Source organism: Ambystoma mexicanum, chromosome 1p (genome assembly GCF_040938575.1).
Source record: "Ambystoma mexicanum isolate Mex_15411 chromosome 1p, UKY_AmexF1_1, whole genome shotgun sequence".
NCBI classification, from domain to species: Eukaryota; Metazoa; Chordata; class Amphibia; order Caudata; family Ambystomatidae; genus Ambystoma; species Ambystoma mexicanum.
In genome coordinates, this window is record NC_090921.1 from 469467039 (window position 1) to 469490847 (window position 23809).

Consider the following 23809-nt stretch of genomic DNA (forward strand, 5'->3'; position numbering starts at 1 on the left):
ACCCAATGGGAGATCAGCTCACATACAGGCACACCAGACGTGGACCAATCACGGACCACGGTGGTCCCAGTCATTCCCAGCACACCAGACTTTCTGGCACCCAGGATGTGTATTGGAACTACACAGTCCAACCCACATCCTGGAGACATGCACACAAGACATGCAGAAGCCTGTGAAAGCTTGGCGTTTCGCGGGGGAAATCATGACCAAATAAGGACTGACCCAGGTCTGATCAACCTGGGGAAGGTAAAGGGACAAGATGGCCAAAGGACAGGACAAAGAACCTCATGGCATGGCCATTTTGGAGCTAAGTAACCTTCCTGTGCAAACCGCGGTAAATGCTGTTTGCATGGCAAGAAAGGGTTAAAACTATGCGAAAGTAAGAGCTGCCACCAGCTCTGTCCAAGGCACATCAGCACTTCTCCTAAAAAATTCTTTGAAGAAGTCTAGGGCCTTTGGAAATGAAAGGAAGACCCAAGCACACACTACTGTAGTTTACACTGTGCACTTGTAACATGTTGCAGAAAAGTTACAACATAGGAAAAGTCTAAGGGAAAATGTCTCCAGTACTGAATGTCTTTAAGGGCATGTCAGTTCCCCATAATAGTGAGCAAAAACCCAGCTGAAAGCGGTGCTCCACTGGCAAAAGTCAGACTAGGCTTGTCGGAAAGCAAAAAGTTGTGGCGGGTACACAACTGGATGGAAAGTTACACATACATGAGAAATGTTCCTAACACCAAGCAATTGTCCTCATATGGACAGTCCCTTTTTCTCACAGGGTCCCAGATAGTTTTGTTCTTCATTACTTTAGGCTTTTGCTTTTCACTTGGGTGCGGGTCTTAGACTCGCAATGCAACCTTGTATCCGCTTTGGTTTACTGCCCTGCCAAGCAGACACTTTCTTGTTAGCTTCTTTCACAATTAGGGTCGACTTCTGAATTGGGTGCAGGACCCAGAATCGCAATCTCCTCTCGGGGTCCAGACCCTTGTGTTGCAGCTTCTGCCTTCACCCCTTGCTACACTGACATCTAATGCCTCTCGAGTAACCTGCGTACCTGATTGCTTATTCCTTGCAGATACCGGAGTTCCAAGAACATCTGCGTTGCTTCTCGAGCCTCTGGACGCGTTCAAGTGGCTGGCGGTTCTGTCACTCTGGCTGGCTACGTGTCCTCTGCTTTGGCGTTTTGCTGGGACCTGAGGCGCCCAGAGGTGCGTCTCGGCAGCAGCCCGAGTAGTCATTCTGTCCTGCACCACGTTCAGGTTCTCATTCTCCTCCATACAGGACTCCCCTTTTGGCTCACGTTGGTTCGCCTGATGCACGGCTCACACAGTTCCTCCTATAAGCATAGCTCTCCTCTAGCTTCCCAGCAGAGCGCCTATTGAACTCCCGTGCTGGAATGTTATATTTCTTTGGACCAACCATATCTCGTGAGAAGCTAGACTGCTCACTCTGGTTCTGTAGAGTGATCCTCGCTCATCATCTTCACGGTACATATTGTAAACCCAGATGCAACATACTTGGTATTCTTTGGTATTTTAGTCTTGTCGCCTCAGTCCACCTAATATACTTGACAACAATACATTGGGTCTATCTAGAATGGGGGGGGTGTTATGAATTTGGCATTGGAGAAGGGGTTGGGTATTTTGAAGTGGGGACATACCGCATTCTCTGAAAATAGTCCTCCCCAATCCTATAGGGGGCTTCCTTTCCCATGTGATCCCCCCTCAGTGTACCACCCCCAGGGGAACTATTGTACTGTGGACGCACTGATCTTTACCCTTGGAAAGGTCTCCCCCTTTCTTTACTTTCCTGTTCTCACGCTTACCCTTCATGCTCCCTCATGTCAGAAATACAACAATCTGAGGAACCTAGACGCGTGAAGGACCATGGGTACAGTACATGTCACACTTGGTGTATTACAAACACGCCCAGTCAACCTCCCTTTTCGAACTTCGAAAACAAGTAATGCAAGCAATACTCCACACCTTTCACTAAAATCCACTTCTCAGAAGATGCTACGTCATGGATTAGATCCTTCCTGGCAAACAGAATGAGGGTCTTCTCCCCTTCTGCTACTGCCGAGCCCTCTCCAGTCAGTTGCAGGGTCCCACAAGAGTCATGTGTTTCCCTCACATTATACAATGTATTTACGAAGCCGCTCTTTGATATTCTGGACTCTCTGGGTGTCAGCTACACGAATTACGCAGATGACACCCAGATACTGATCCCTATCACTGGTGATTATGTAACCGACTCAAAAGCGCTGAAAGATGTCTATACTGTCATTCAAGCCTGGATGGGGCACCATGGGTCCGCTTGAACGATAAGACCGGGCTACTTATCCTAGGTTCACAGACCAGACTAAATAAACTTGACACAGTATTCCAATCATTCAATGTTGATGGGAACACCAATAAGGTGTTCAATGATGCCAAAACCCTTGGTATCTATCTAGATTCCACCCTAACTCTTCAGAGACAAACTAACGCAGTGGCTTCTGCAGCAGCTTACACATGCAAACTGATAACGGCATGCAGACCCTTTCCTACAACTGATAACTATCATCCTGGTCAGAACGCTCATCTTGTCAAAGATCGACTACTGGAATGCACTTTACCTTGGGACTAGCCAAAGAACCATTAACAAACTGCAGGTTACCCAGAACAATGCCATTAGGGCTGCTCTAATTTTCCACTAGCTTCCCTGTCCTCGCCGCCAAACTTTGGAACACCCTCCCCAATCAACTGAGAAGAGCCTTTATTCCCTGCCTTCAAACGCAAAACTAAAAAATGGCTGTCTGAGCAGGATCTAGCAGCATCCCGTTCATAATCTTCTTCTGTCTTTGTTCTGTATCTGCCCACTGTATTTCTGCGCACCCACACTTTTTTGTTGTAAGAAATGTACCATTTCTTATATGTAACCTTTGTAACATGTAAGAAATACGGTGTATTGAAATCTTTACATGTAAGAAATGCGCCCAGATGCCTATGGGCCAGGTGCGCAATATAAATATACTAAACTAAATGTCGGCCTATGAAAATCATGTGAATTTAAGCAGCTACAAGCATCAGAAATACGATTACGGTAAGTAATGTTTGTCGCATACTATAACCATAGGTTCACTTAATAAGCATGAAATAACTTAAGCAAATATGGTAAGGAAGTTGGATGCAGTAAAGGTCGCCAACCAATCACAAGAGCAATATTCTAATTTGAGAAGTCCAAACCCTAAGACGAAAGGGGCATTGTGCCCAAAGATAACAGTCCAACGCTGTTTCTCACCAGTCTGAGTTCTTTGGAAAGGATGCAATGGGCCTGTGGTGGTGATTAGCTTCAAACTAATACGTTGTTCGACAATTTACCCAAGAAAAAGGTAATTTTTCTCTTTTCCAGACTTGAGGCTAACCCAAAGGGCAGGATACTTGACCCAGGTTCGATGACCTGAGAGTGGAGTGGAGGCAACAGAGCATGGTACATAGTCCCAATGTTATCCTATGGAAGGCAGGGGGTTAGGGGATATGCACACCAATGCTTACTTATCACCCTGCCTTTCCCAGATGTCTTTGTGAATCATCTGGGGTTTGCAGGGGGGCTCCATATTCTGCCCCTTGTTCTGGTGAGAGGTGCCAAGGGGGGGGGGGGTTGAGGGTGAAAATGCAAGCTGCAACCCCTGTCAGCGAAGAAATGCTGAATCCAACAATACAGTCCTCCTTGGGACACTTCAAAGGTTGGAGCAAGGCGAATTTCTGTGACTATCACCGTTTGCAGACGATGACCGGCTTCCTTCCAGTCGCTGTCACAAGAGCTGCTCGGGACAGGTTCCCTTTAAGTTCGGAAGCTGGAATCCGGGGTTAAGGCGACTCATGGAACAAGCTAGAGATCACCAAAGGCCTGTACTTGAATGCTGACTCGGCAGGCCAGTTAGCCCACAAGAGAACTGGTCAGTCTACCTGGCAATCCAGAGACTTTTCTGGGGGCTTGATCCTCAAGATGGTGTCGAGACTAGTTGGTCCCACTAGTCCAAGGGCTGAAGCCCCCGTTCAGTCTTGGGAGATCAGGCAGAGGAGCAGGGCTTCACCAGGCTGGACACCTGAAGGGGCTGGTGGGCCCCTTTAGGTGTAGTCTGTGTCTTAAACAGTCTTCGAGGGATTCTTGGCTCCAACGTAGATCTCAGGAATAGCTCTTATTCAAAATCTTAGCTGGCAGCAAGTCTAAGCCCACCAATGGTAAGGATCTGCACCATTCAAACAGCCAGTAGTTTTCCTGTCTGGTTCATCTACTGGTTTAATATCTGCTCCAGATGCTGACCGTTCCAGCCCCCTTCCTGGGTGCAACACAGCCCGCAAATGCAGAGGTTTTCCTGGCAAGTGCATGATATACAATATATGGCATTTGTAACGCACCTATACACAAGTGTTTCGAGGCGCAACGAGGCAAGGGAGGGGGAAACAGAGGGAAGACACAAAACGATCTTACCAGGCCAGGTGTCATTCAGATCACGCAAGTGCATGTGAAGGGGGAAAGGGATAAGTGCAGGGGGGGGGGGGGTTTGAGAGGGGAAAGTGCAGAACATGGGATAGTAGAATAAATAAGATAATAGAACGGCCAGATGGTGGCAAGTGTATGTAAGAGCAGACATAAGTGCTGGGAGGGGGGACTATAGGGATAAAGAACAGTCCCCAGGTGCGGCGGTTGCCAGGGAGGCAGTGCAGGTGTGCAATAGGCAGGGCCAGGGCCTGATATCAGAAGGGTGGCCAGGTAACCAGTGCAGTTTCAGCAGGGGAGAGGAGAGAAAGCAGAAGCAAAGAGGAAGGTTTTGCGGTGCTTCCGGAACCGGAGATGGTTCTCCTCAAGTTTCAGGGAGGCCCATGCCGGAGAGAGATCTACCACCAACTCGTTGCTTGGAGAAGTGACTGACCCTGAGGGAGTTGGAGGCGGATGAGCAGAGAGCTTTAGTAGGAAGATATTTGGGAAGAGAGTTGGAAGGTATTGCGGCCCCAGAAGGCCTTGTGGACAATGCAGAGGGTTTTGAAATTGATCCTCGCAGCCACTGGGAGCCAGTGCAGAGATTTCAGTCCTGGAGAGATACGATCCTTGGGCTTGAGGCCAAAGACAAGTCTCGCAGTCCTGTTCTGGATAAGTTGCAGAGGGCGGAGAGTAGAGGCAGGAAGATTTAGATGGAGGCTGTTACAATAGTCGAGTCTACAGAGGACCAGGGCTCTGGAGACTGTGAGCTTCTGCGGGAAGGAGAGGAAAGGAAGAATACCTCTGAGGAGGCGTAGCTGGTAGTGTGACTTCTTAGAGACGTCGGAGATGTGAGGAGAGAAGGAGTGTGTGGTTTAAAAGGTGACCCCAAGGTTTTTAGCCTTGCAGGTGGGAGCAGGAAGAGGGCCAATAGGCTGGCCAGAGAGCTGCAGGGAAGGAGGGAGTTGGTGTGCCAATAAGTAAAATCTCAGTCTTGCTGGCATTAAGGCAGAGGTCATTGGCGGCACACCACTCGTGGATAGCAGACAGACAGATGAGGGAAGGAGAGGAGGCCGAGGGTAGCCTGAAAATAAGCTGGGTATCATCCGCATAGCACTTAAAATTGGGAGAGAGAGCAGCGATGCGGTGGGCTAGGAGTGCCAGGTATTAGTTGAACAGCCAGGGAGAGAGGTTAGATCCCTGGGGGACACCACAGGTAGAGAAAAAGATATCGGAGAGGAAGGACCAAGTTGGACCTGGCAGAGTCGGTCGGAGAGGAAAGGGGTCAGCCACGCCAGAGCCTGACCAGTGATACCCAGGTTATCATGGAGACGGTTGAGCAGGATGGCATGGTAGACCGTATCGAAGGCAGAAGAGAGATCAAGCAAGATGAGGACACACGGGGTGTTGGAGTCAAGGTTGGGGAGCAGGTCTTCGTGGATGTTCAGGAGAGCAGTTTGCGTGCTTCTGGCGGCTCTGAAGCCAGACTGTTGGTCATGAAGACAACCAGCAGATTCGGTGTGGAGATTAAGCTGGGAGATGGCCAGTTTCTCCAAGAGCTTGCCCAGGAAGGGAGTGAAGGAGATTGGGCGATAGTTAGCCGAGCAGGAGGGGTCGGCAGAGGGTTTAAGGAGGGGGTGTAAAAGGGTGTGCTTCAAGGGGGATGGGAAGACTACAGAGGCGAAGGAGTGATTGCAGAAATCAGCCAGGGCAGGAGCCAGGAGTCAGTGTGGTCCTCGATAGTTTTGGAGGAACAGGGGTGAACCTGTTTCGACAAGACTTTCATAGATCGGACTTGTCTAGAAACCTTGTCAGCAGAGAAAAGGGGAAAGGGAAGGGGCGGGGTGGCTTCAGAAGGGCCAGAGGAAGAGCAATGGATGGAGAGAGGGAGGCGTTAGGAGGAGAGTGAGGACAGGATGTCCTGAGTTTTTGAAATGAAGTGAGAAGCCAGTGCCGTGCAGAGGGCCTGGGAAGGTTACAGGAGAGGGAGAGACTGCAGCAGGATTGGCTAGTTCCTTGCAGATTTTAGACTTCAGCCAAGTTGTTAGATGCTGCAGAGATCCGGGTTTGGATATGAGCTCTCTTCTTGTTGAGGACGGAGAGCCGGTATTGCCTTTGCAGCCGGTGACAGGCCAGTTTGTCAGAGGATGAACACGAAGCCCGCCATTTCCTCTCGGCCACCCTGCACTTGCGTTTTAGGGTGAAGAGATCTGAGTCAAACCATGAGTTACACTTGGCTTTGGACTTCAGGCAGATTCTCATGACGGGGGCAAGGATATCAAGAGTATCGGATATAGAAGAGTGGAGCATGGAGAGGGCTGTGTCAGGGTGGGAGTTAACATGTAAACAAAGGGGTGTACCCTTCCTAGTGGACAGTGCTCAAGTTAATTATTCTATTGGACAGATACAGGGTTCTAGGCCTATCCGTAATTTTGTGTAAAGGTTGGTCGGCTGAGTAGCAGATCCAAACATAAGGTCAAAGGTATGCTAACCGCTCACTGAGTTAGAGAATACAAAGAGTAGCAAGCAGAAATTTATTTGCTAATCATGCAAACGGACACTTAGTACATAAAGCTTAAGAAAAAGATGCTGGGAAGTACAACATACATATACAAGAAATAATAACAATAATACCATCAGTTAACAAAAAAAGAGGTGTAATATTTACAACAAAGTGAACATAAAATGCTGTATTGTTAGTATACAGATAAATCTCAACAAATATTTCATTATTGTATAATATACATATTCGTGTGGACACACAGGTACTTTGTGAATGAATCCAAAGGCCAAAATAAAGGCAAAGGGGGCTATATCATCGCCCAATTTTCAAGGTGTCCTGATTAGTGGAGAGTTTCCTAGTCAGGTTCAGTATTTCTTCTAGTTATAACAATATATGTTCCAGGGTCCTATGGAAAACAAGATATCTTTAAAGCCAACGTGGCAGAGACTGAATAAACAGTCTGGTTCAAACGGGAACCATTACACGCAGGTGTTCCCGGATTGTTACACGTATCAGGGGATGTGCAATAAAGTAGCGTCCGCCTTCATCAGGGCTCCGTAGCGGCAACCCTGCCGGTGCTATATATCCCAAAATCTCAGTTTTCGATCACTAGAGGGCGTGGGGCTGAGCAAGGAAGGTCCTCGAATGGGTCCTGCTGGAGAGTGTGCGGGCCCAAGGCAGTAGTCGTGGTCTACAGCGTGGTTCTTGGTCCAAAGGGTTCCAATGAACAGCTCTCTCCTCTGGGGACCGTGCGCTCTCCCTCTTGACGCCAAGTCAACACAAACAACTCGCTCTGCACACTCTGGGTGGGAGTTAGCCAAAGGTGGAGGCGAAAACCTCAACTGACACACGCTTCATAGATCGAATGACCGAGAAGGTGGGTGGCAATGATGGAGGTGGCTTGGCCTGGGGGGTAGGGAGGGTGAGGTCGGAGGATAGGAGAAAGTGATCACTCAGGAGAGAGAGGAGTGGAGAGAGGTACAGAGAGGGGAAGGTAAAAGGAGGAGATCAGAACATCGAGAGTGTGCCCTGCAGAATGAGTCGGGCCAGAGGGGAGAATGGTGAGTGAGAGTCGCAGAAGCCGCGAAAGAGTCCAGAGTGGGGACAGGAGGCATCCAGGTGGATGTGGAAGTCTCGAAGGAGGAGTAGTTGGGTGGTTGAGGCCAGTAGTGTGGCAGGGAGGCCACTCAGAGAGGAAGGAAGAAATCTGATCAGGTGGCGGCTGGATAGTAGCCACATTAAGGGAATGGCTTGGAGAGAGAGAGAGCCGGCAGACGAGGCATTCAAAAGGAGTAGGTCTGCGTAGGGGTGACAGAGGCAGGAATCCACTCGGGGAAGATGAAGGCAACACCCCCACCAGATCTGTTGGGCCTGGGCACAGAGAGGATCTTGTAGCCGTCAGGTAGCAGTGTGTCAAAGCTGGTGACAGAGCTGGCCGTGAACCATGTCTCAGTGAGACCGAGGACATCAAGGTCGAGTTCAAGAAGGCGGTAGATATCAGAAGAATGTTTGACAGCAGAGCGAGAGTTAAGTGTGGCAATGTGAAGAAGGTTGCCATCCTTGAAGGACTTCCTGGGAGGGGTACAGATCCGAGGTACGCCCTGCGGAGGTGTAGAAGGAGCCAGGGAGGGGGCGGAGAGGGAGGGGGATGGCAAGGTAGCCGAGGAAAGGGGATGGGGGGGGACAGCAGGAGAAGTAAGAAAGTTGATGAGGCGATGGCTGACCTGAGGGCCTTGGACCAAGACGGTCCCATTAGAGTAAACCTTAATGATGACCTTAGAGGAGTGGAAAGAGGCCAAGAGGACGTCCCAACAGGGGCCACAATTAATGGGATAAGAGAAGGGAGAGAGCACAGAGATCATATGAAGGGTCCATAGGTCAGGTGAAGGCACGACAAAGAGGATGTCGGTGAGTGTTTCCTTGGAGGAGGCACTGGTGTAGGTGTCAGCGATAGGGAGGCCTGGGTTGGAGACCCTTTTGTCCTTTTTAAACTTCTTCCTGTCAGATTTAGTGAGGAGAACAGGATAGTCGATAAAGAAGCAGTTAGAAAAGATAGGTGAGACCGAGAGCACCATAGAGTAGAAGGGAGAGGGGGAGACGCTTGCGAGAATTGGCAGACAAGATAGCGAGCGTCAATCGAGCTGCGCAATAGGACAGACTCTCATGGTTAAAGAGCTCAGAACTGCCTAATTTTAGAACCTGTGGAGAGGCCACCTAAGTTTGAGAATCCTGAAAGTGGAGAAAAAAGGCCTAGTTTGCACAGCGCAAAATTTAACACACAGAACAGTGCGTATTATAGCAAAACCGGGGACAGCACAGCAGTGCTTGGGTGTCTGTAGGGGAGTAGACAGGGAGGCTAGTGGGACTGACCAGGGCAACTGGCATCCCCTGCGGACACCTGCAGACGCACAGGAGCCACAACCGTGGGAGCCGCCCTTTGCCTTAGGGTCCCTTAGCCGTGGGGCTGCCCAGGCGAGTCAGTTAAGACCAGAAGAGAAACGGAACGGTGGACAAGGTGGGCGGGCAGGGAGATGGGATTGAGTGGGGACCAGGAAGTGGCTGCAGGGGGAGGGTGGGGAGGGTGAAAAACAATGCGCTCGAGGCATCAAGAAAATAAACACAAAAAACTCAGGGGCCCTGAGGACCGGCTAGGGTCTTACCAGCACGTTGTGGCTGCCGGCGAACTGCTCACGGCCGCTTCACTGCATGACTGTTGGGATAAGACTTTCACAGAACTGGTAAATCGTCCTGACCTGGGTCAACCCCAGAACTTTTTTGCTTTACTGGTGGGATATTTTTCCTTCATACCTCTGTGAGTGGGAACCTTTTTCCACACTCACAGAATCTTTTACTTTTTTTATGGGTGTCATTTGTTTGATTATCCATAGTGTCTTTTTAAATGTATTCTCTTTAACAACTTGGCCATAAATGCCTGTTGTTGCTGGGTTGCCCTAGGGGCTCCCCTTCTAACTTTTGCTAACCTTGAGAGAACTACAGCTCCCAAGGGTAGACGGGATCTTTGGATCCCTTTTTACATTTTATTCTGTGAAGCCAGCACACACCCCACCTTATGTGGAGTGCGAGGGGCGACTTAAAACTGTAACAATTCTGTTACAGGGACAAGCTTACCTTCAGTGGCTGGTGGAAGTGATACCTTGCATTAATTTGGTGCACCTTTACCGCGGGCTGTGTTCACAGCTGCAGTACCGGCACCTATGCATGATCATTTTACCAGAATGGCCCCAGTCTTCTTTTTTTCGCCATTTTAGTGTTTCTTGTTCCTTCCCCTGACATCCAGGATGGGACATTCCTTTGTGTGATTTTTTTTATCTTCGGCTGTATTCCCCTGGACTCCCTGCCCAGGCCCCAGTCTGTCTTTGATGGCAGGAAGCGAGGGAGTAGTCCAAAACTCCACAGCCCTTTGTTTTCCTCCTTCCCTGAATGGGAAAAATCCTAGTGGGGGGCTGGCTGTACTGATTGGACAACCAGACCGCCCCTTCTTGTAAAATGCAGGGAGAGAATGCAGAAGTTGTGTTGTAATTCCTGATAAATACTGGGAACCTGGAAGCTGAAGACAAGTCGACCACTGGAACCGAAACCAAAGAGGATGACGGAGAAGCAGTTGAACTGATTTTCAGTGATCGGAGAGTCTGTGTAACCGGAGCCTGCTGTAGCCCTTCCTTCCAATCGACCTGGGGACTCCGAAAATGATGGCCCGACCTAGAGCCTTGTGAGACCCACTAGACTCAAGACCTGCATTTTGAGCCATCCCACATGTTGCTGCGACCTTGCGTTGCTGCCATATCCGAATACCCTGGGACCTCGAGCCACAGTGCGGTTCACGGTCTTCCGAATCTCGCTGAAACTTCGTAGGCATCCTGGTGGATCTCCAGAGACACAAATCAAATCTGAAAAGTCCCCTCAACAGAGTGCTGGCCCTTTGTAACAACAAGAATTCAACCGCGATTTTCTGTCTTCTGTGCTCCTTCAAAAGGTGCCAAATCCACTGAACCGCATTCAGCCGTGAGGGAAACCTTGCCTAGAGCCCTCTTCATTGATCCCTGCTGCAAAGTTCCTTCTGAGGTCTTGTTTTCAGTCACCATAGCAAGGAATCCACTGACCGGGTATTTAACTGCAGATCCTGAAGTCCTCCTGCTGTAAAATCTTCAATGCTGAGGTATTGTGATGGCTTGGGTATGTACTTACCTTAAGCCTGTTAGGATTTATGTGTAGCTGTGGGTTGTTTTCTGTGATGGGGAGGCCTCTCATCCAGTGCACGCAGTCCCACTGCTAGAATCCTGCTAGGGTGTCTTCTGTGAAGCCCCTAGACCCTCTTCTAACTCAGAAGTAAAGTACTCGCCTGTTTGCCCAGTCTTCCAACGGAACTCTCACTTTTGCTACTTAAGAACCTATCCTGACACTGCCTGTTGGTCACTAGATCCTAGTGACCACCCTTCTGCCACTGAGAACTCATGCTCCAAGAATAAGGGAAAGACTTTTAAGGGATTGGGACTTTTGCCTAGAAAATAAAATGTGCGTTTAAAAGTTACTTACTTGTAAAGAGTTAGTTGGTAACTGTAACTCTAAGAGTGAATATTTAGAAAAGTTATTACTTACCTTGGATGTGTAATGGACTATTCTTAAAAGTATGGTTAACATCTTTTCTTCTTTAGAAACTGTTTGTACATTCTAATAGAAAGTAGATGTGAAGGTATATTACTCTCCTGTGATAAGGTTTGCCTCTTCCCAAAAGTAATGTTTGTTGCACCAGATTATTCCTGCAGGGTAATTGTATGAGTGTTCCCCAGCTTGGTCTTGCTTCCCCTGACTTGCTGTTATTCTAGACAGGCTAAGGCTGTATTGGGTTGTTGCATACCTAGAATAACTGAGTCATTCAGTAAAGTGTAACAATAGGGTTTACTTTCCCTATGTTATCTAGCCCAGAGTCTGTGGTTCCAACTGTCCCTCATAAGTCCTACATCAGTTACTTGTATAGTTGGGAAATATCTAACCTGGACTCCTTGAAAGGTTAAAGTATATGGGTTTTACTTACCTTGAGTTAGCGGTGTGTCATCCAAAAATAAGTTACAAGATTTACCTGTAATTGAATATTACACCCTTAGGTTTTACTGGAGATCACTGATCGGGCTCTGGCCTGCCTGACCTCTTTCCTCTCTGATCGTCCCTCCAGGTCCAACTTGGGTCCTTCTTATCATCTATCTTCCTCTCTACCTGTGGTGTTCCCCGGGGGTCTAACCTCTCGCCCTGGCTTTTTAACCAATACCTGGCAACTCTCGCTCACTGCATTGCCATTTTCTGCTCAAATTTCCAGTGCTACGCTGACGACACTCAACTCATTTTCAGGCTGCCCTCGGCCACCTCCCCTCCCCTCCCATCTCTGACTGCCTAACTGCCATTCAAGATTGGCGTGCCACCAATGATCTTTGTCTGAATGTCAGCAAGACGGAGATCCTCCTCATCGACACACCTTCACCATCCTTTCCCCTCACTCTCTGGCCGGCCTCCCTTGGCCATCCTACCCCCACCTGCGAGGCTAAGAACCTTGGGGTCATCTTGGACTCCACTTTCCTTCTCCGCCCACATCTGTCTCTAAAAAGTTTAACTTCCTACTGAACTTCCTCAGAGGTACTCTGCTTTTCTCTCCATCCCCCAGAAGCACATGGTCTCCAAAGCTCTGATTCTCTCTAGGTTGGACTATTGTAACAGCCTCTTTCTAAATCTACCTGCCTCTACTCTTCGCCCTCTGCAACTAATCCAGAACAGGACTGCGAGACTTGCCCTTGGCCTCAAGCCCTGGGATCGTATCTCTCCAGCTCTGAAATCTCTCCATTGGCTTCCAGTGGATGCAAGGATTACATTCAAACCCCTCTGCATTGTCCACAAGGCTTTCTGGGGCCTGGGTCCAAAATACCTTCAGCTAACGCTCAGCAAATACCTCCCCACTCGAGTTCTTCGCTCCGCTACCTCTTACTCCCTCAGGGTCAGTCGTTTTTCAAAGAAACGAGCTGGGGGTAGATCTGTCTTTGGCTGGGGCCTCCCTCTGGAACAGCCTCCCTGCCACTCTAAAACTTGAGGAGAACCATCTCTGGTTCCGGAAGCACCTCAAGACCTTCCTCTTTACTTCTGCCTTCGCTCCCCCGCCGATCTGTTCTCTTGGCACTGTGCACCTGGCCACCCTCTGTCCTTTGGGCCCAGGTACCTGCTCACCCTGCCACCCTCCCGCACTGTCTCAGGGCCACCCCTTGCACTGGGGTCTCTATCTGTACCCATACAGTCCACCCACACCCTTTTTTTTTCTTCCTGTACGTATCAGACCTACCCTGTCAGCTGCCATTAACCCATCACTTGCCAATGGCTGATTGCACTACCACTGTTTGTTGCCTTTATTTATTATGTATCTGTTTCGCCTGGGCTCTGCACTCACTTCTCCCTGCTTCCATGCACTTTTCCCCTCCCCCACCCATGCACTTGTGCGTTCTCAATGTCACTGGGACTAGTAAGACCGTTGTTCTGTTCTCCCCTGATCCCCTACCTTGCCTTGTCGCGCTCTGAAACACTTGTGTACAAGCTGGATAGAAATAAAATATCAATACTCACCTAGTTTAACTGTCTCATCACAAAAGTAGATATAGGTTTTTACTGTACCTAGAATAAGTGTTCCACTATACACCAAAAGTATATTGTCCAGTTGACTGATTTGTACTGAGTCACTGTACAACTGGTAGGGTCTACTACCCTTGCATTACTGAATGTAATTGTGAAAGTAACCATTGGTTTTTACTCCACAAGAATAGGTGTGACCTATAGTTAATGTGTATGAAAAGGTTCTACTTCCCTGGAACTACTGTCCGGTGTTCAAATAAGATTTATACTTTGGTCTGTGTACCTTCAAGTTTAGTGTTGTGTTTTTATAAATTGTGATTTCATATAATGTGTTGGTACTTATTCACCCCTAGATTTATCTGGGCCTACCTGTATTTAAATAATTTTTACATGCATAGTGTTTCAGTGTTTCCTTGGACCATTTGTATTACAATTTCATTTGTACTGATTCTACAGCCCTCTCCAATTATTAGCCTGGCTGCTCAGTCTACGCTACCATGTACTCAGGTGGTACAGCCTTATACGAAGAGTGGAGTCTTGTACTGCCTCAGTTGAATGGTTTTGATGAAGTTGGGTAGCACTTAAGAATAACTGTCCTAACAATGACCTTGTAATGCCTTTCCTGACCTGAGCGGACAGGAGGACAGCCAAACTACAATATGGCCAAAGAAAAAGTGTAAATCTTGTGGCAATGCCATTTTAGGGCACTAGCCACGTTTAGTAGCCATACACGGTTAACGCAACTGTGCACACTAAAAATAATGCAAAAACTAAAAATGTAACTGCTCCCACCAGCTTGTTTTTAAGCACAATAAAAGTAACCAAAAATCCTCTGACCATTGTAACAGATTACACTCTGCAGGGTGGGACAAACAGCACCTTCATACATGTGTGCTGGAGCGGACTGTCTCAGCTAGATGCTATGCTCATTCCTCCCACTCCTGGAAGGGAATGGATCAGAATCTTAACGGACAAAACTACAGAGTAATATATCTGCAAGTATGGGAGGGATGGAGGGAATTATATTAAAGTGCAAAAAAACCTGGACACTGGGCCATCCACAACATGATACTGCAGGCTTTCTGCTGTGATGGATTTCCCAAATCAGCCCTGGGGGTGGATTTTGGGAGGCCACCTTATTATGGTGAACAGGGAAGACACCCGAGAGTTTAGCCAAACCCAATCGAGGTAAGGTAGTGGATTGTCAAGGCTTAGTTTCAAGAAGCGTGTGAGTGGTCGAGTGCTACAGTAAGTCCACACAGAGCAACACCAATAATTCTAGTTAGACCGCTAAGCATACAAATATACAATTGTTTATTAGGCTTTTAAAATGGTATTTTGATACACGCTAAGCAAGTAAAACATTTAGCCAAATATTGTCACACTAACTCTTATAGAACAGATATAAACATTCACCCTTAGGAGAAATACAATAGCATTTGATTCAGTGACCAGTGAAACACAGGTAAAGACGCAGATGCATTCGAAATGGGGAAAAAAACACTTCAGGATAATAATAGAACAACTTCCATAGCTCTTATAAAGTCCAAACCTAAATGGTGTGGGGCCTTGTACTGAGGTTACCAGTTCCAAAGTAGAAATGGTAATCCGAGTCCCTATCTCTAGAAACTGATGTTTAATTCTCCACTCAGCAAGAGCGGACTCTAAAACGTACATATTGAATTGAAAGCTCATCTCTGTCTGGTGTAGAGAGAACAGTCCGCTCTTTATGCAACCACACCAGATCCTGCCGTAGTTGTCCCTGGCTATGGGATGTTTGTCATACCCATCCATTCGCTTCCATCTAGCCGTTGCAAGCCTGTGAAAGCTCCTTTTTTCTTGCACAGATATATCAAATTGACAAGCCTACCTCTGCAATACTACCAGTGCGCAAAGTCGTCCCAACAATGATTCTAAATATGGCCTACCAAAACATATGGGGCTTGCATTTGAACCCATGCAAAGCATGTATATTATGCAAATCTCCTGGAAGGTGGCATTCTTAGTGGCCATCACTTGAGAGAGGCGCTAGGAAAATTCCAGGCCTTGGCCATTAATAAACCCCATCTCAGGTTCTTTAAGGATGGAATCATCATACGAACCAACCTAAAGTACAAGCCAAACGTTTGTACAGAATTTCACATCAACATATTGTTGTGCAAACTTTCTTCAGTAACACTTTGTCTAGGTCTGCGATTGCACTACACTTTTTGGATTGTCGTGTCTTGACATATTAAATCAAAAGTGCTTCCGAAAAACTACTTAAATCTGGTCCCATCTGCAAGAGGGGCATTGTGTGATGGATCTCATCTACAATTGCTTTTTGCCCCCAGAAGGACAGCAAATCACTACGAATAAGAGCTCATACATGCTACTCATTTGCTGTGACTGCTTTGTGGACTGAATTCAAGACATCTGCCGCCAGGTGTTTACCATTAGAATAAAGGTATACTGTAACCAAGGTTTCCCAGCCTGGCAATATTGAAAGCATGTGGATCTAGGAAAGAATCTTGCTTAAGTGGCGCTACTTGTAAGTAACGAACTCCTTGTTTCCCATCTCCGTATTAAAAGCAAGAATGTACTCATTAAATATCTTACCTATAATACGTCCATCCCTCTTCCTTTAACATTCCATGAATACTGTACACTTTAGAATTTATCGATAACTGAATTAGAATTCTCATATAGACATGCTGGCTCATACTATTAAATATATCAAATTTGTTATCCTTTTTAGCTTAAAACCCTGTAGTACACTGACTGTGGCTTAACCCACATGGAGTGATGATACTTGAATATGAGACTAGACCATTCTTTTGAAATGGGTGTAACCTTTTTTTTAGAGCAGCTTTTCTTGTATATTGACAATCACTGTGGAATCCAAACTCTAACACCGTAGAATCCGGTATTGTATGCTTCTCCTTTGCTCATCTCACAGCTGCCTGTTCTAACCAATCTGCAAGCTTGAAATGGAGTCTCTTAACAGCCTGTAAAGGTGATATTTACATTCCAGGCTTCTCTTTGTAATGTATAATGGGCACTGGTCATGGATTGCTGGGCAAACAGTGTCAAGGGAGCCCCTGGCGATTCTGCCCTTATTTTCCCCATCGCACTGCACTAGCTCTAAGAGCTTTGGAGGCCTTACCATCTGGCACTATTGTGTGCTATATCAAATTTGTCCTTTGCTTGGGACCACCAACCTGGGTGGAGGTCACCTACCCTTCTCTGGTGTGGGCTCAAAATACTTAAGGGTGCCTGAAATGGCAATTTTTGTGACAAGGGGTATGTAATTTGTCAGTTTCCATGTTATCCATGTGTTTTTTTTTTTACTTTAATCTTATTTTAAAATTACATATGTTCTTATTTTCATCTGTTCTTAAATCTTCTGCCTTTTAGAAACTGTTTTTGTAGCAGCACCATTGTTGACAGATGGATTTTTTAAAATATTTTTTTTGACAGGGCGGCCCTCAAATATGTATTTCCAAACTCATGATCAGATTGGAATGATCAGTTCTGGACCCAGCCATGTAGCAGCTATGAACATTCCTATTCCATTCAACCTTGTGATGCCCCCAATGCCTCCACCAGGATACTTTGGTCAAGCAAATGGACCAGCTGCAGGTACAAACATATGAAAGTTGCATATTCCTTGCACTGAACCCTTTTTTTTTCTATAAAATGTACTTTGTGTTAAAGTCTAATCATTTCACCTTTTTCAAAAGTGAAAGATTATAAAAAAAACTTTAAAATAACCACAGAAATGTTTCTCTAACACTTTGTGACTCCAGCTCTAAGATGGCTTCGGGCCTTCTGCCCAAAGTCAACAGTTCCAAAGTTATACTTTTAAGGTATGTTTACCAAGCGATTGGACAATGCCAGTGGTTAGGATACAAAGTTCAACAAGGTAAGTAAAGTCCATCCCACACCCTAGGATATGCCTAGGAAGAAATCCTTGGTCAGGGTTCTAAATGCCAAAATATGGAAAGAAATCCTTGACCAGGGCTCTAAATACCAAAATATGGAAAGAGCGATTTGGGGACAGGACTTTATGCCAATCTAACCCTATGGAGAATGGGGAGGGGAGCAGGTATTTCGAAGGTGACTGAAGAATTCAGAGACCACTGCTCAGGTTCCGGAATCCATTGGGGGGCACAGTCTTCTGTGCTTGGTCTAGTCGAGAAAGGGCCAGGTGCGTGAATGCAGTGGTTACATTTGGGCACAGGATTTGGTTTTGGTTGGTCTTGTTGTTTGGATCTTAGCTCTAGGTGCCTTCTAGCTGAACACCCAAACGAACAAAAGATGAAGACTTCTGTGAAGCAGGAAACCGCTGTATACCTCTAGGCTGCAGAATAAGCAGATTGTAACAGAATCAAGCAGCAATGGGCAATCTTCCAGCGGCAAATGAAGGAGCAGGTCCTGCATGCTTCAATTCATGCAAGAAGGCTAACAAAGCAGGAGCAGGTATCCAAGTTCAAAGGATGCAACAGTGAAGGCTGTAGTGAGAGCCCGGGTGAGAGATGGTCTGTCCGACGGTTGGTCCAGGGATACTTTTGAAGGCACGAATCCTCGAGCAGGGGTCGAGTCTGATTCTTTGACCAGACCAGGGCTCGAAGCGCCGGTGACGCTCTGCTTGCAATCAGGCAGGGCATTACTCTGGGACAACGCTTGGAGTTGGTGCTGGTCAGTTGCAGGAGTCGTCCTCTGGTCGTCATTAGGCTACACTTCTTCTTAGAGGTGTTGGCTCCAACAATGATCTCCAGAATGGCTTCAGGAGTCCTCCTTTCATCCAAGATCTGGACTGGAAGCTTGCATAGGTCCACCAATGGTAAGTATTTGCACCATTCAAATTGTCCAGGAACAAACATTCGGCACCAGGCTGTGTACTGGGACCAGACTGTCCCAGCCCCCACATCCAGGTTCACGCACAAACCACACCTCTGCCCAGAAAAAGCAGCAGCTTTCCCTGGGGAGGTCCTTTGTAATTATGACAATTCCGGGCCTGAGGGGGCAGGAAGAAAGCCGAAGAACAATATGGCCAAACGACAGGCGAACACCTTGTGGCACAGCCGTTTTGGAATGCTAGCCACCTTAAGTAGTCATTTGAAATAAATGCAAAAGTGCACAAATAAAAAGTATAAAATACAGTACAAAAACATCTGCTGCCACCAGCCCATCTTGCCAGAAAAAGTTGTAAGGATACAAGGCATCCTAACAGCACTTTAGGGTGGTGATTGCAATTGTAACAATGCAAGACATTCAGTGAGAGAGACCTTGTCTCTAAGTAAAGATGGACTAATCAATTTCCCTTTACGCATGAGCAAAAAGACAAGGGAAGTAAAGCAGAAGACTTTATTTGCCTCAAATGTCAGGTCAGGAGCCAAAAACAATCAAACAGAAAGGGTGTCCGATAGAACTCCATGGGGAGAAAGCAGCAAAAAGAAAATCATTCATGCGGCCAACATTGTGCTTTCTACCATTTATTGCACCCTGGCCTTCTCTGGTACCCTGGAGCTACCTCAATGCCATATTTCTAGTAATAATTTGAGTCACGTTTTCCCCAGTTGGTGAGACTTGCTCAAACAGATAGAAACTTATGTAGTGGGAGGAAGAATATCTAGCCATTTACCACCTTGAAATTCCATAACATAAATGGATGCTGGAAATCGTAGTGAAGGGCCATGGATTGGAGTTTCAGGAAAAACATCCTTGCATGACACTGGCTGTCAGAATGCCTAAGCAACATCTAGCCCAAATGTTTAAGGATGCCATTGTGTTTGTCCTGAAGGAGCAATGGAGACCAGGAGTTTACTCAAGGTGCTTATTTATGAAGAGACCAAGATCTGTGTAACAAAGTTTTGTTCAGGCTGATCGTTACCTAATGTGTTAATGGTGAAGCTACAAATATAGCTTCCCCTGATCCAAGAGTGCACTCTGTACTTGAAGGAAGCTTATTTTCACCTGCCAAGCCTAAGGAAACATTGAAAGTTTCTGATATTTAAATGGGAACGTATTCAGCTCAAGGTTCTACTCTTTGGCCTCAGATTAACACCAAGGGTTTGTACAAAGTGGTGGCTCACTTGCAAAGGAGTTGGTGTGCATGTTTACCTCAAGTGGACGATTGGGTCAGCGACCAGTGAAGGCTAAAGAGGCCAGGCAGTTAAAGGTAGATCGGCTTTATCACCTGAGGTTTTTCATGAACATGCAGAAAGTCCACTTGCAAGCTATCACAGAGGATACAATTGATGGAGTCTGTTAGAAACGGGGAACGTTACTTTCTCCAGCATGGGGGTCTGGCATGGATTCACATGCTCATGTATATACACAGTGAGGTTGGAAATCCTTGGTAAAAGAAAAAAGTTTCACTTTAGCTTTAAAACTTTTTTTCTTCTCCTAAACCAATCACTGTCCTTTAGGTCATATTGCCCCCCCCCCCCCCATGCAATGACAGTTCCCTCCCTAATCTCCACCCCTAGTGGCCTTCTTTGGACTTTTCTGCACGCTCCATTGTTGGGATTCTTCTTTTTGCTCTCCGAGCTGTTTTCATATTTCCAGTGTTTTTGTGACACATTTTGAGTATATTTTGGCTGATTTTTGCCTCATTCGACCAGAGGTAGACTACCGACAGTAGGGACCGCTATCAGCGAAGATCATACTGCATTGCAAATCTTTCAGTTTCAAGAAGTCCCAGACCTACTTTGTGCCTTTTTACCATGACTGAAGAAAAGAGATGCCTCTTCAAGGTGTGGATTGAAGAAATGTGTATGTCGAAGATCGACACCTTAAGTGCCTGTATTGGCTGCCTTCGGACCATGATGAGGGATGCAAGGTCTGCCGGGGATTTTCGAAAAAAGACGAAAGACTGCTACAGCAGGCTGGTGGCTTGGTTGAAGTCTGGTAAGGCCTCTGACTCTGCTTCAGGGCATGGTCATGCTTCACCCAGTACCGAAGGCTCCCTGGAACAAACGCCCTCAGAAAAGAGGTTGAGTTCGTTTGAGGACGCCCCCTCTCCCGGCGGTCCAAAAGGCTGCCAGGCTGTACGACATTGCTCCCACTGGGTTTGCTCTGGTTGCAGGTCCCAGAGCGGAATGGACAAGGTCACCTTCACCAACTACTTCTATGGGGAGCCTACCAGTGAGGGGTGCTCCCTCTAAGAGAAAGTCCCTGACTCCGTCAAAACTCTGCTTACCGTTGGCAGATAAGGCATCGAAGTAGAGATCGAAAGGTGGCCCTTTTTTACCCTCATCGACAATGTCATCATTGGCAGCACAGCTGGCCAGAACAACTTTTTTCAATGGCGGCCACGGCGACGAAGGTTCCAACCACTCCGGCAACTATCTCGTTGACGGCCGTCCCTTTGTCAAGGAGGGTGGGGGGGGCTGGCCACGACAGTGTTGTCCACAGTTATGACGACCGCTACTCCTAGGGTGTCACTGCCGCCAAGGCGTGAGGCCGCTGCTGCAGCACCTGGAAATAACCCATGAATGGGGACAGCTCCCCGGCCGCTCCGCCCCAAAAGTTTCCTGAGGGGTGGGGAGAGAGGAGGCTCCTGCTGACCCTAAGAAGGGTATGAGCCCACAGGCTGCCACAAAGAAGCCAGTGCAGATTTTGCAAATGTATACCAGCTCTGGCAAGGATGATCTGCCCGAAGATTATTATTCGGACCACCAAGGGGGTCAGGGACCCATCTCTTTGGGGGTGGGGGGGTCCCAACGGGGGAAGCCCAGTTCACTGCCTCACTGAAGACTCATCAGTCCTGAACCTCCACCACTCGTTCCTTTCATGCCTCAACCGAGGGATATGTCCTTAGACTTACTGACAATGCTGCACATGCTGGTCTCAGAAATCGAGCAATGACTTATTTATTTGCATTTGATTTAAAGCGCAAATCAGCCCAGGGGCATTGTGGCGCTGTTACAGATAAGACAATCTGGTTACAGTGGAAGGAGTGGTTACAGGCAAGTTTCATTAAATGGTTACAAGGCAATTTTCATTATAGGATAAAGTATACAGATTCTGGTATTTTCAGACACATTATGTAACAGAGCCTATGCGAGCAGGTGTAGGAGAATGAGTGTAATGGTTAATTGAATAGTGTAGTTTTGAGGGATTTGCGAAAGGAGTACAGTGAGGGTTCTGCTCTGAGTGAGTTGGGGAGAGCGTTCCAAAGCTTGGGTGTTATGTATGGGAAGCCAATGCCGCTTGCTTTGGCTCTTCTTACAATGGGTACCCCGAGTTGATTAGCGTGATTGCTTCTTTTGGGACGGAAGGAGGAATTCATGGTTTCAGATAAGTAGGGGGGAGCTGTGTGATTGATGCATTTGTGAGTGAGAGTGAGTATTTTAAAGTTGATTCTTTCCTTGACTGGGAGCCAGTGTATGAGTCTTCTGGAATGTGAGATATGGTCAGTTTTGGTCAGACTGCATCCCACACTGGGCCCTGCACGGTCTAGGTGCCCTCCAAGACCACATCCCGGGAGTACACCCCGGCACAAGGCATAGTGTGTGGGCAGTGTATAGTTTTTGTAACATGGTGACAATACCATTCAAGTGCAAATGTTACTCATGATTAATGTACCATTGGGTGTGCAGGTTGACCTTGTTGGGTATGGTAATGCAGGAGAAATCTTTGCTTCTTTCTCTGTGAAATAAACATAACATAATATGTTGGATAGATAGTTCACAATGTCGCATTGCATACAATCTCACATATTAATGTACGTTTTAGACCCTTAAAATTGGTACATACCAAGTACTATGTTTCAAACATTACTGTGTGTTTTGCACAGTTTCTCTTTTTATTTTCATAATCATTGGTCATTGGGGGGAAAAAAATCCATGCAGGATTAAAATAAAACCTAGTACATTTATTTGATGTTAGGTGTCAAATTGTTTGAAGTGTGCAGTACCTTACCGTGTGTTAAATTACTCACCCCACCCCCTTGTTTTGGACTATCTGTCTGTGAACACCGCAGAAGTCAGCGGACCGTACATGCCACATCTGGGTCTTTCGTGGATGCCAGGCATGGATATGGAAATGTGTGGTATGCAAGGAGTGTGTGGCAGGTCTTTTTGCTGAGAGGAGTGCAGATGGCTATGGCTGTAACGCTCACCTGATTCCCGTAGAGGCGCCGGTCTTGACTGGGCGTATACCATATCTGCAAAAGGTGATGTGTAACACACAGCTGGCTCTTTGGGCTGGACCTCTGTGCACTGTATGTCTGACTCGAAGGGTAAGATGTCTGCAGATAGAAAATATGGGATTAATGAACTGGGTTATTGAATGTCTCTTCTTCCCTTTCTCTTCTCCTGTAGAACCCCAAAGGTTAACGCTCTCACCTTAGGTAAGTGAACGCCGTGCTCTCCCTCTGCCTCGGGGCAGGGTGCTGTAACCAGTTCCTTCACTGGATAAGGGGAGCAGGCCTCTTGACTTCAGAGGACTGCTGTCCGTCGTTTACTGCACGAACGGTAAGTTTCAAGTAATTCTAATGTCTTTAAAAGGCTTTAGTAATGATGTCTCTTGTTTTGCAGGGTTCCGGCGATGGCGGATGACGGGCTGAAGTGAGTTGAAGATGGAGCCCGTGTGATGAATAGAAGCGCCTGGAAGCACGTAAGTAAGCGCTTGTTGCCTGCTTCACGATGCGCTCTAACTGTCTTTTTATTTTGCAGGTACAAGTTCGGAGCGGCTGCAGGGTGCCGGAATACCCACTGGGTTAGATGTGGAAAGGAGTAATGGCACGTGAGTATTAAAGTTCCCCAATGTCTTTAAACGCACCTTGTTTTGTCTTTCAGATGCGGGATGCAGCGCCGAAGGCCTCCGGAGCGTGCAAAGAGTTGGTAAGCTTTTGTCTTTCAGATGCCGGAATGCAGTGAGAAGACCTCCGGAGCGCACGAAGAGTAGGTAAGCCTTTGTCTTTCAGATGCTGGAATGCAGCGCAAGGCGTTGGTGACAGCCGATGGACCAGGTAAGTGAAGCGCTGTCACTGAAAACCGTAATGCTAACCTGTTCTTTCTTGTCTTTATAGGTGTTGCTGAAGACTGGATTCAGGATGGTAAGCCTTTTTCCTTAGGCCCAGGATCAGATGCAGAAGACACGATGAGCGTTCTGCTGCAGAGGATGCAGAATAACGCAAAGCAAGATTCATCCATCGGGTGTAGTTTAAATAGCCTCCTGTAGTGCTTAGGTGTCTCCTTCCACAGCCACGCCTAGGTAAGACAAGAG

The 23809-nt window shown here is 47.1% G+C and overlaps 1 protein-coding gene across 3 annotated transcripts in view; it reads left to right on the forward strand.

The window, feature by feature from the left end:
* Positions 1–23809, forward strand: part of UPF1 (UPF1 RNA helicase and ATPase) — a 1138135-nt gene that overhangs the window by 902498 nt on the left and 211828 nt on the right. For all 3 annotated transcript variants that reach the window (XM_069649320.1, XM_069649322.1, XM_069649321.1), the window contains exon 21: positions 17051–17212. In XM_069649320.1, the coding sequence (XP_069505421.1) occupies positions 17051–17212 (162 nt within the window). The remainder of the gene's footprint in view (positions 1–17050; positions 17213–23809) is intronic.